This window comes from Corvus kubaryi, unplaced genomic scaffold (genome assembly GCF_017639235.1).
Source record: "Corvus kubaryi isolate FWS band 111438036 unplaced genomic scaffold, C.kubaryi_AGA036_p1.0 37334, whole genome shotgun sequence".
NCBI lineage: Eukaryota > Metazoa > Chordata > Aves > Passeriformes > Corvidae > Corvus > Corvus kubaryi.
In genome coordinates, this window is record NW_024581108.1 from 9,472,662 (window position 1) to 9,486,248 (window position 13,587).

At 40.7% G+C, this 13,587-nt stretch overlaps 1 protein-coding gene across 1 annotated transcript; it reads right to left on the reverse strand.

The window, feature by feature from the left end:
* Nucleotides 1–547: 547 nt before the first annotated feature.
* Nucleotides 548–11,880, reverse strand: DR1 (down-regulator of transcription 1). Its single transcript, XM_042030196.1, has 3 exons — nucleotides 11,544–11,880; nucleotides 5,944–6,107; nucleotides 548–2,693 (listed from the first exon to the last, which is right to left on the reverse strand). The coding sequence occupies exons 1-3, from the start codon at nucleotides 11,761–11,763 to the stop codon at nucleotides 2,547–2,549; spliced, it is 531 nt and encodes a 176-aa protein (XP_041886130.1). The 5' UTR covers nucleotides 11,764–11,880; the 3' UTR covers nucleotides 548–2,546.
* Nucleotides 11,881–13,587: the final 1,707 nt, after the last annotated feature.

Genomic DNA, 13,587 nt, shown 5'->3' on the forward strand with positions numbered 1-13,587 from the left:
AAAAACATCAAGGGTACCATAAACTCAGAATTTTGTCTTCACTGAGCAGCTCCTGCATGGAAGCACAACAGCAAAGTAATACAAAATTTGTTTGTTGAAAGATCAGTGAAGATTCTCCCTGCAAGTGCCAGTTTATTTTCATACTTGGGGAGGAATGGCTGAATAAGTAATCTATAATCATGACTATCTACATTAAATTAAATTCTTACTACCTCAGTCTCTGCCTGTGGCCTTTCACTTTGTGAAACTATTTCAGTAGCTGGTACACAATCTACAAGGCTTTTGTTCAACTTCTCAGGTGTAGAATGTCAGGTTATAAAAATACATACATATTAAATGCAATTCCCAAGAGGAAAGAGAGTGGGTCAAGCCCAGAAATATGGTTTGCAAGCAATAACAACCCCAGTGAACAGCAATACTATCCAACAGCACTCAGGTTGTAAAGACTTCAGGTCACAAAAAGTGTTCGGTAAACCAAAATAAAAACAGGGTTTAAATAGTCTTAACTTTTTTGTTTATAAAGACAATGAAGAAGACAGACTGTTCATTAAATATAAAAGCAATTTTATAAAAACACATCAGAATTTTATTGCTTGAAGAATACAGCATATGAAAAAAGCACAAGAATGTCCAAAAAGAAAGGTCACAAAAATTCAAACATTACACCATACATACCAGATGCAGTAAAATGTTAACCTGATTTCTGCATCAGAAAAGAAAGGTGTGAAAATATACCTAGTATTATTTAGAAGGAAAAGACTCATTTAAAATAGAAAGTGTGAAGGTGTTACAGTACAAATTAGAAAAGCCAACACTGCACATTAACATTGTATCACTAGACTAGATTTTCTACCTTTGGTACTTAAACCTTTACAGAAAACCACTTTCTCAGTCAAACCTTGTCTAACATATTTTATGTAATATCCAGGGAAGTTTTTTCCTTTTTAAACTTAAACATTCAAACAAATACTCTGAGTCTTCACTGCATTACTGCATTTAAAGACATGTTCACATTTATTCAATATGCAACTTAACACATCTCAAATTTAAATCAAAAGTCACTATGTGACTGAGATCTGAATACATGCCAATTGTATCTTGTTCAGATCTTTATGTAAAAATGGGCTCACCATTTGCTGTTTGCATCCTTATGTAAACAGACTGCTGCAGCCCTCCTCAAGAATTCTAACTAGAGCAACTTGCTGAGGACATAAGTTAATAAAACCATCCACGTTGTTAGAGAGCTATGGGGTCATCTACAGCAGCATGCAAGTGGCTTTTCTAGTCTGCTCAGATTAGTGTACCAGAAGATATGCCAGTATTACTTCAAGTAACACATTAAAACTCAGCAATGGACACTACTGTGCTTTATTTCAACACAAAGGACAGCTGCTCATCCATTAAATCAACAGAACTATCAAAAGGACAAGTACATAATTTCTGTTTCATGTATTGCTGCTGATCACTCTTGGGGAACAATTTATCAGAAACCTGGACTTACCTACAAACCAATCTAGTGAAGAAAATGTTGTCTTTCAACAAGGTATCTTAGTAATCCAGTGGCAATCTAGTCTGGAGAATGTTGGCATTATGCTGACAATGACTAAACAAGGTTAAATAAATTCCCTCTTTTATGACAAGCACGCTGTTAGGGTCAGCTTTTGCCCTCTTGGGCTTGAATACTTAATCACTCCCAGTCACATCAGCAGAACAAACAATTTTGTTTCTTTAAGTTCCAGCTTTATATTTCAACAATATGAATAAATCTGGACTACGAAATACCATCAACAACAGTTAACATTAAACTGGAGTGAAGTAATAGAAGAGTTAGTTCTTCAAACCAGGCAGTCTTTGAAGTGAAATATTCAGTTAGGACTGTCAAAAGGATGTCATAATAAAACCATGGGTTTATTTTTTTTTCACCCCTATACAAAAAAAATTACTGAATTTGTACAACTCCTATTAAACATACCTTTTTTCCTAGCTTGGTGAAAATGTATCATTTTCAAATTTTAACAAGTGTGGTATTTGAGCATATATAATATTTATTGCCATATACATCCTCATTTTAAAAAGAACTAAGAATTCAGACTCTTCTATGCTGAACTCTACTTTTTTCCCATTAACAGATTATGTCTACTGTACCACTCCCCCAAAAAACAATTAAAAATTCTAAGCAAGATTTTATAGTTTAGTTAAAAGGGAAGAAATGCAAATGTGGATTTAGAGCTTTTTGTATAAATCTCACTATATTTTATAAACATGTTGTTTATTGTAACACTGTTTATTGATCAAATAAATGACGCACTGCTATCTAAAATTTCCATATACACCATTAAAAATCCAAAGTTGATATGATACTGAACCTTAAATCTTCAAGAGTTCAAAAAAAGACAGTTTATACATGTACAGCACACAAGAGCAGACACCCCTAGAATACCAACTGCCAGTCCACGATGCATACAAACTTACAGGTAAGCATTCATTTCACTGTTTTCATTGTGCAGGAAAAGTATTTCTTAGTAAGACAACTCAGCTGGTGATTTTCAGATATCATCTTCATCATCTTCATCCTGAGAAGATCCTGCCTGATTGGATGCACTGGCTGAGGCAGCAGCGAGCTGTGCCTGTTGAGCTGCTTGTTGCATCTGTAGCCATTCCTGCTGTGCCAGTTCTGCTTGCTGTTGTCTAGCCTAGAGATATGAATTTAATTGTTAAGGCCATACATAGCTTGTGAAGATTCTCTAGAACACATTATCTTTAAAAGCGTTTTTATCTGTACCTGCAGATTCCTTTTATATTTTTTTTTATTAATTGCACATGCAAAAACCACATCTAGAAGTACCTTAATTATTTGCACCAGGAAGTTTAGCTATATTCTCTCTTCTTCTGAAGACACCACTGTTTGGAGGCCTTACATTTACAAAAACAACAGACAGAAACTAGTGTACTTAAGTTCCACTGTAAGGACTGTGCTGAACCACTAATGAAAAATTTAACTGAGGCAAAGCAAAGGAAACTTTAGACATCAGTTTCAAGAGATCTTAACATTTAATCACAGTTCAGAGATGAGAACAGCCTTGCTTTGTTGATTACAAATAACAAAATTTCCAATTATGAAATCATCCAATTGAACCACAGAGGCACACATTATTACAAAAACAAAGCAAGCCATTATCTTACTTTGCTAAGCAATCTCTGCAAAACAGAGCTAGACAAGGTCTTCTCAAATTCAGGTATGACAACTGAGGATGGCTTTGCTACAGAAAGGTACAGTCTTTTACTGGAAAGTACAAGAGATTCTACCAAAACATTTCAAATAGTTAACTGATTAATCTTCATTTTTCTATCCAGGGTTTTCACTTGTTTTTTGATAACTCCTGCTGATTTCAACAATATACTAATTGATTGTGGTAAAGTTACAACTTCAATTTCTATTTTGAATGAACATTAAGAAAAAGTTTTCAAAATGAAAAATTTTAAGCCTTTTTTTATTCTTCCACTTTTACAAGTCATCACTAAGGCTATAATAATTTCCTTTCTAATCCTATTGCACTCACTGAATTTTCCTATTTTTTTCCAAAGCATCAATTTTTTTTACAGTTTTTCAAACTACAAGATGGCAAAAGATGATGTTTGGAAAACAATCAAACCCAGTTTTTCTACTTAGCAATGTGAAAAAAAGGGGAGTGTTCCATTATCTTTACATAGTGTCACATTTTCCCCTGTTCTAGCAGTAAAAAGTTATTTTACAGAAGTAGAAATCACAATGAAAACTTTTCAGTATTTCAAACTTCAAGTGGTAGCACAGTTACAAGGGTTGGAAAACAATTTAAGACATTGTAGGGCTTTAGAGGAAAGACAGCAGCACCCCTACCCAGGAAAGCACAAATATTTATCAGACAGGAGATACAACAGGGCTCCCTACTGCCCCCATGCAGTGAAGTGTACAGTATACTCAGTGAGGTGATACACCTGCATGCTCCAGCAAACAGGGGCTCAGCACTTCACACTGGATGCATCACTTTGTCAGTGCCCACCCTCACTGCCTTATCCGTAATGACAACACTTCACCATTTCAGAAATGGGAAGAGAAAAAAACCCCACATGCTGAAGAATTCCATTGAGTTGGATTGACCAAGAAGCTCTATAAGCATCTGGTAAACTTAACTCATATACTGCACAACTCCAGTGAGGAAGCCTCAAAAAAAAACCCAAATCTATCAAGACCCTTGTCTTGCACAAAAACTTAGACATGCATGAATATCAGGGTAAGCCATTCCCCTGGCTTCAAATATTTACAATCATCCATGCCAGAGTTATCAAACATTCATAACATTAACTGGCAGGTATTTTAAAACTAGAGCAAGAAGTCAGCATTAGTGTCATGCTCTAAAATATTAAAAAGATTAACACAAATAAATAAGCATGCACTTGTGTAACTATATTCAAGACTAATTACAGTACCACCAACAGCACATCACAGCTACTATTTTTGAAAAATGAGACTGTCATCCTTGAATCTAAGCAAACATTTTCCATATTACCAAACACTATTTTTAAAAGTCATTCATACAATTTTGTCAAACTGGCATGCGTCGTCTTAATTTAGAAGCTAAGGCACAGTAACAGAGGTTTAAAAAAATATACTTCAAGCTGTCATTCCTTAGACAAGTGTGGCTTGCATAAGGTGGTTTCGGCAATTTTTTTTTAATTTATTTTTTTCAATGATACTCTGGAGCTAGTACTCCCTTAACACACCTTGGTTTTGCTGCTTTTTTATTTTGTGTATCACACTGAGTTACTTGCACAAAATAGTAAATAAAAAACAGGTACCAAACTGACTATTATTTGTAAATCTTACCCAAAATCCAAAAGCAGCCATAGTGGCCTTTCCAATGCTAGTACAGTCAAACAAGAGTTAGGCACATGTACTTGATCATAACTAGTTCACTGCAATAGCTACATGGTATGCTGAAATCTCAAATGCCTTAAAATTCATCATGCAATGAAGACTAAAGTAGCTGGCACATTGTAAGATGAAAAACAACAGCTTCACCAAGATACAAAGTATAGCAAAGGGGAGAGAAGGTCACAGTAATGAAACGTTAACTGAATAAGCATTTTCATCAGAGGAAATCAAAGTAAGCAAAGTGAGAAAACAAGACTCTGGCCTTGGTTAAGAGAAAAGAGAAATACCAGATAACTTTCCCATCTCTTAGTTTAGAGAATGGTCCCGTCAAACTAAGAGAATAGTGGAGAGAAAGATGGCGTAGAAAGATAAATATATAAAATCGGGTTTTAGTCAATTAAACTGGGAGATGTTAAACTATCAGGGAAAGCTGGAAGGGGACAAGGCTGGGATGAAGAATGTGTGTGTGTGTGTTAGTGCACTATTTGCAGGCAAATGCTTTTTCCATGCCTCAATGGCCTCTTTAAAAATGTATGCATGAATTCACTCAGTTACACTCTTGCCAAGAATAAAGTTTCTTTCCAAGTATAAAAAATAACATTTGTGCACTGATGGTCAGAAACAGAAAAGCTATTTTCACTTTTTAATGCTTCAAAACTGGTCATTTCCTAGAACACCAGCTGTTATTCTTTTACTTCCCTCAACTGAGTAATTCTTAATGTATTCTCCATGATAGACTGGAAATACCCAAATAGCACCAAAACCCCATGCTTTTTAAACCTAGAATATGAAATAGGTTCACATATGAAGTCCTATATGTCAAATCACAGAAGTATCAAGTAGCAGCATCTTATTTGTTGACTTCACATTCCCCAATTCAAACAGGCCAAGGCCAAGGCCAATAGCATCTTAGATGCCACATCAATTCACAAAGAAGGGGATACTTCTTGAGGTGTGCACATGTTTGTGCAGCCCTAGACCTGCAGCATTAATTATTCCAACCTCATCAGGACAAGTATTGCTCCACTTACTTGTGCAAATAATTCCTGTTGCTGCCTTAGTAGCTCTTCTTCCGGAATGCCGAGGTTCTCCAAGCGTGAACTGGCCTTTCTTCTCTTTAGTGCTACTGTTTTGCATTCTTGTAAGACTTCTTTTACTTCACTGATATAGGAGCCAAACCCCAAACTTTCTAGTGCTAGAAAGAAAGAAAGAAGAGACATTGTTTACCTTTTACAAAGTTTTTGATAATAGATGTTGACTTGTTTATTAAAAAGAAAAAAAAGTAAAACACATGATAACTTTCCTATCATCTGGTGACAAAAATCTCTGCTCTTAAAAAGACCTAACAGCTATTTCCACCCCCCCGCCCCCCCCTTCTGCTATGTCCTTTAGGAATACATGTTTTTAGGCTAAAAACATTAAGGTTTGTCAAGTACAACCAAAGAAGCTTGCACTTGCAGAGGATTCAAGGCTTTCAGATACACTTCGCTAGAGATAGGCATTATTCTCCAAAAGACATCTTTTTCCCATCTTCTCTACATTAGAATCAACATAATTTATACAGCTAAGAAGTCCTTCCTATCTGAATTATGTCTTGGAGATTCTACTTTTCCAGTTTTTGCAAGTCTTCAGTAGAAGGTAAATTAGCAACCTAAACCAGAGCAAAAGTGATGCATGTAAAATGATCACAGATCCTTCAATAAGGCAGAAATAAATAATATTATGTCGGGTTGCCAAATTTTAGCTTTTGACTTTTAGTATCTAAATTCCTATATATAAAATGTACAGTTCACACATAAAATGTATAGATCACGCATATAAAGCTATATTATGTATGAGCTTTTTATTGTTTTATTTTTTAACACAACCACTTCTATTTATCTCCATGTTAAAATGGATTCAGAAACTAAAATCTTGCACTTTTATCTGCCCAAAGAAATCTGCAATGCAGCTATATCCTGCAACAACAGTTTTTTTTAAGGAATGCAATGGGAGCAGGAAGGATTATAAAAACCCAGGTAGCACATGTGACAAAAGGCACAGTTTCGTCATGCACCATTTACTGTGACATGCCTCCACACACACCCTAAGTGAACCTATTATAGAATATACTAGAAACATTACATAAACACCAATTATACTAGAAACAAGTATCAGTTTAATAAAAAAACTGGTTAATTTCAAGCATTTACACAATTCAGAGTTTACAGTACAAGAGTTGTTTTAACTTTTATCTTAATTTCAACCTTTTGTGACAAGCTATTCAAGAAATAGCACTAAACTGCGCAACAGCAATCAACAACTCGTTACACACAAGATCTTAGTTACAGTAACTCGGACAATATTCTGACACTAATTTCATAAGCAACATTTTCCTACCCATAATTACAGCAGCATGTCAATGTACCATAATCTAAACAATAACCCAAAGGCATTCTCTAAGATTTTGGCTTCCAACCTGTTCTCAGGGACACAACTCACACACTGTCTTCTTCAACAGGGCTGCCGGTGCTGCTACCTAGTCATATAGCACCACCATCCCTTTAAAGAGAACACCTGGCAAAGGAATTTACATAATACTTATTTCTTTAAAAAAATAAAGTTAAAAGACAAACTGATTTAGAGATAATCAAATTACTTCAGAGACAGTATGCTGGTTCAGCCTCAGCCCACACACAGACACTGGAAACGCTTTTTCCAATTAACCCACCGTTTCCAGGAGAATTACCAAAAATTACCTTCAGAAACTTGTTTCATCCAGCCTCAGCATAAAGGAGGCAAATCCATGTCTCATAGTCCTGAACTGGTAATCTTAAAAATCTACAGATATTTTAAGAACTCATTCAATTTTAAAATGTAAACTGTACATACAGTAAACCTTTAAAAGTCATACTTTTTAAACCAAACTGAAGAAATATACAAGTCTAACATCACTAAGACAAACCACCATAGCAAAACCAGAGGTGTTTGTCTAGAGACCAGGGCTGGCAATCTGCTGCATCAGAACATGAACAACTGCCAAATCTGAAGTTAACAGCAAGATGTGTTTTTACAGAAATTTTAAGTGGTCCTTAAAAGAAAATACATCAATGGAAAGAACTTTAAATTGTGTATTGAATATAACACAGACACACACAAAAATAAATTTCAAAACCCCTATGTGACACAACCAAGACAGATTTTTACAATTATTCAATATAACAAAGCCATGGAGAACCATATATGCCTCATCAATCTACTGCATCAAAATTCTACTGGCTGTGAAACAACGTACAAAATTTACCATCTTCTTGAAGCACATCAAAGCTTTACCAAACACATGAATGGAAGGAATATGGATCTCTATACCAGCATGGTGCTAAAATGTGGGACAGGTGATTACTACTTTATCAGAGCTGCTATTTCATCAAAACTCAAAGCCTTTCTATTTTTTGAGTCTGAAACATACCATCCTACCCAGATTGCTGAAAACTAAGTATCTTACTGAGGCTAGAATTATCCTACCAAATGTAAACAGCTGAATCCCAAAACATAGCATTTGGGGGAATAACACAACTCATATTTACAAATCACAATTATCCTTTCCCCAGTTTCCTCCTACTCTTAATGACTGCATGAAGGTGCAGGTCTCTGAGTAATCAGTGACACATAGTAATACTTCTATTTTATTCAATCAAATAATTAATATCTGAGACTTTTAAATTTTTATGCTCCTCAAGGAAAAAAGAACTTCCAAAATAAAATCCTAAACATGAACAGTTGTGTGGAATTTTTTTTTTTAATTAAGTGATAATATATACAGTCAGTATCCTAACAGTCCATGAAAAGAAGCTACAAGATTTGACATCAATCCACAATCTACCTTACTGCACAACAGTTCCATGTAGACCAAGTAATCAAAGTAACCCACTCCAGAAAACAGTGATTTTACGAGTCACCATTTTCAGAATTCAACGAAAATTTCATTTCTCATAAGAAGCCTGCTTTTTCACAAGCCATACAACATTCAAATTATTCTAGTTTCTGTTCCAGGATGGAAGAACACTCATTTGCTTACTAGAGCTGCAGATTCACAGCTGGGTTTCTAATGGAGGAATTCAACAATAAATGTGATCTCCACTTAAAACTATTACATAGCCTTGACACTTTTGGGTACCCTCCAAGAAAGCTGTCTTGCATTTTGTTACCAATAGTGAGTGCTTGGCATAGTCTGACTACATCTATCAAATCAGATCTCTAATGGGATGCGAGAAGCCTCTGCTTTCCTTTTCCTATGCTGTTGACAGCACTGTGCCAGTCAAGTGTTTGTGCTACCACACAATAAAACACAGCAAGGACCTCATCCATCTGAAGCATAACCCAAGGGCAGAGAGAGTTCTTGCTCAGCTTGGCAACACAATCATTGTAAGAGTGCAGCAAAGGAAGGAGTGTCTCAAGCACCACCATGCCGAACACCTAAGCACAGTGGCGAAGCGCAGTTTCACATTACCTCTAACACAGCCCAATGGCAGAGTGTCTCCAACTGCAGAGTGCCTCCTTCCCCTTCCTCTGGACCAGCAAAATACTCTTTCTGCTTCTTGTTCCCAACCCAGTAACTTCTTGTTTACAGCCCCAGTCAGCCAGCAAACTCACCTGAGAGGGAACCGCGCTCTGCCCTAAATTCTCAAAAGCCACAGGGTCAGTTGTATCTGCAATTGCCAGATCCAGATCTCAGAGGGTACAAAAAGATTCCTTTTGGCAGCACCTTGTGCTTAGGCTGGACCAGGTGTGATGTGATGGCCATTAGCCTCACTTGACTTCTAAGCATTCAGAAGGAAAAACGTGGATGGCCACAACAAACAGATTTCAATTGCCTAATTTGTTAGCATCATTGCCATGAAGCTGCATTAAGAGGCATTCAAAATAGCAAGTATCTTCAATGCATGAAGATGGATGAAAATGCTGAAATACTCTGTACCTATACACACAATCAATGTTTCCAAAACGGGAGACCTAAACCCTCAAACCTCACAGTGGGATCATTGCCAACTGACCAGCATCTGAAAGGAGCTAATAGCAAATACACCTCCCTAAACATAAGCAGAGCAGAAAATCCAAGAACAAACACTTCCATCTCTAGAACATTACAAAAATGGATACACTGCAAGATTTTACTAGAAAGTATAGATTTAATCTGAAAATAACTTTTCCTAACTCTAAGATGTGGTAACACAAGGACATAGAACCCAGCAAAATACTTGGCATGGGACCACCTGCTGATGTTATGCAAACTCACTTTAGCTTCAATTTGTATTCCAAAAAACCCACACTAAGCCTACGACAGCAAGAGGTAAAATCTTTTCTACGGACCACCACTACCAAGCACAAAATACTTTCATACATAAACTCTTTATTGCCCTCAGCATTAAAGATCAGGTCTATTCCTGTGTTAAGAACTAACCTCAAATGTTTTTTGTGGTGACTTGAAGAAACTATCCTTGTATTAAAGAGCATCACACCTAAAGTATGCTTCCATGTGCAAGCACAGGTTTTACTCTTTACATCCTAGGCTTCTGTGATGGAGCTACTTTGCTAAACTTTCAAGCTTACATGAATTTTATTTAATACTAAAGCTCATACCTACTCCGTATTTTCTTTTGCTGTTCATGACCCAGTCAAGTACTGAAACCTCTTCTGGTGAGCAAGCTAATAAATTTCAAACAATCAATTTTTTTTGTTTGTTTGTTTCAAACAGCAAATATTGCTAAAAGAAGTATCAAACAACAATATTTTTTTTAACTCACTTGATACCATCACAGTCCTGAAAATAGCTCTACTACAAATGCTGCTGTTAATATCTCTCCCAGGCAGCAAAGTACTCTTCCACTACTGGTGCTATAAATTTGTTTGCAGCAGATACTGGTATCAACAACCCTGACTCGACAAGCAAAGCAAATTAGTTCTGACAAAAGATGCCTAATGCAGACTTCAGGATGAGGCAAGAAAACTCCTTATTTGCGACAGAATAGAAAGAAAAACAAACGAGACACAGAGAACTCGCCTTTTATTCAAGCAAGGGGAAGTCAACAGCAGAGAAAGATACAAGGGCATAGGTCACGTTTAAATGCTTTTTGCAACAGATACGAAGATCCAACATTAAACAATAAGACTGTAAGGACAGCCCTAAAGAAATATTACAGTCTTTAGCGATTCCAGACAAGACTACCATGGAATAAAGCCTGGGCCCCACATAATCAATCTCCAACTAGAAAGACATTCAATACATTCAGAACCTTAAAACACGCTGCATAACCATTCGAAAAAGCAGACCTCGTTTTACAGGTACAAAAAAGAGGAAGAGATTTGGTGACTCAGAGATTTGGTCACTCAAAGCATCACAGGCTTCTCTAAAGCACAAAACCACAGCTGGTCCTGAGCACACGCAGCAGCCGCTCTAACCACACAAAGACAACCTTCCTTGCAGTGTGACTGGCAAGCCGGACAACACACGCTTTTCCTCCACACCCTTACGAGACCCTGCCTTTTGTGTTCTACAGAGCTACAAGCAAACGGAGAGGAAAAAGCGGCAGCGGGACAGGAGCGGCTCACAGGTGACCGACCCGGCAGCGGCACAGCGGCCGCGGAAGCTCACCTTGTATGACATGCTCCGGGGAGATAGTTTTCTTCTCCGATTTGTTGCAGATCTCGTTGGCCTCGGAGGAGATGAGGTGGATGAATTCAGTGCAGCAGTTGACCACCAGCTCCCGGGCGTCGTTCGCCACGCGGACGTTGGGCAGCGTCTCTTTGATCATCTTGTTGATGGCAGCCCTGGGGATGGTGAGGTCGTCGTCGTTGCCGGACGACGAGGCCATCCTGGCTGCGCTCGGCTCACGGGCTGCGCTCAGCGCCCGCGCGGGGCTCCAGGGCGCGGGGACCCGGCGGGGGCGGGCGGGGCCGCGGGGGGCGACGTCGAGATGGGGCGGGGGGCGGCGGGGGCCGGGCCGGGGGTCGCTGCCGGACCGGGGGGTCGCGGGGCCGGGAAGCGCTGCTCGGGCTCAGGGCTCCCTCGGCCGCGGCGCCTGCCACTGCCGCCTCCGCCACATCCTTCGGCCACCGGCGCCGCCGCCTTATGACCAGACTGAGGGGAGGCGAGCGGCGGAACGCCCCGCGCCCGGCGCGGCTCGGCTCGGCTGGCCCCGGCCGTGCGGCGGCCGCGAGGCGGAAACGCTCCGACTCCGGCTCAACCTGCGAGGGACGGCGCTTCCGCCGGAAGCCGGAACAGCTTCCGCCGCCGGGAGCCCCGGAAGGGCCGCGGCGCCACGTGCGGCAGCGGCGGCAGCGGCGGCGAGGGGTCCTCCAGCCGCCCCCCTCTGCCAGGAGCTGTGCTCGGGCCCGGGCCCAGCCCCGCCTGCCCTTCCCCTGGGTTCCCACTGTAGCAGGGCATCTGACAGCCCCGGCAAGTTCGTTCCCAAAGCAGGATGGGCTTGGCGCTTCATCCGCAGTTTATTCACGACTTGCAGCCGTGGCTGGTTTTCCTCGGCATCCATCTCTTACACTGTATTTTCTGGTTTCATTCACTCCGTAACCAGTAGTGTGAGGGTTGTATGAGACAGAATTAGCCCCACAACAATGGTGTTTGTGGAAGGCCCATTAAAACCTACGGTCCTGGTCGTGCCTTGCTGTGTGCTGCAAAGGAAAACTGCCCAGGAATGCAGCCCAGCCCAAGCTGCAAGCCCGAGACAACCGCAGCTGAGCGACACTGAGGGGCTTGACAGGCCCAGCCCTTCTGTGGATGTCTCTGTCCAAGCCGTACCCTGTGCTGACCCTCACCAGGTGGCGATGACATCTCGGGCTGCAGAGGGGCGATTTGCCAGGCTCCCTTCAGCCCCAGCAGCACTCTCCTGTCATTTAATTCCTGCTTTCTCCTAGCTGCTGTTCCCACCTCTGCCAGCCATACGTTGATGCTGGGCTGCGGGCACTCGGTGTTTTGCAGGAGGTCTGCGTTAGGAACATACTTGGGGTCTCCAGCTGCGCACAGGGGCTGCTGCAGATGCTGTTGTCCCCTCGGTCCCCTGCCTGCTGTCCCAGGGAGGCCCCTGCACAACCCCTGCACCTTGGGCCCCACCAAACGGGTCACAAGTGCAGAGCAAGCCCTGCCTTAGCTGCAGTGTTTGATACCCGCGCGATCTTGGAGCTCCTTTAGGGAGAGGCAGGGCAGGGCAGGGCAGTGCCGCTGCAAGTCCCAGCACGGAATTAGATTTTTGGCTTACTGAGACAGTATTGAAGGAGAGAGAAAAACAGTTCCTGCATCCCGAGTGAGCTCCAGCTGGGCTCTGTGGGTGAGACAAGGACAGCTGCTGCAATGTGCTGAGAAACTGCAGCCTGGAGGCCCGAGGGACACTCGGCCTTCGGCTCAGCCCGGGCAGCACCGCGGCGAGGCCGGAGGTCAGGGAACAGGAATGCCAGGCAGGAACAGCACTTCAGCCCAAGCACCCTGCTCGGCCTCAGCTGACTTGTAGGACTGGGCTGAGAAAAAGCAAGGGGAAAGACCTGTTCTACGTGATAGAATTTGACACATGCTTATTAGGATAGCTTGGAACAAGAGGGCTCTGTCAGACACTCTGGGAACTGAAGGCATTTAATGGATTGACATTACTTGTTACTGACAATAGTTTGTTTTCAAAATGTAGTACCCA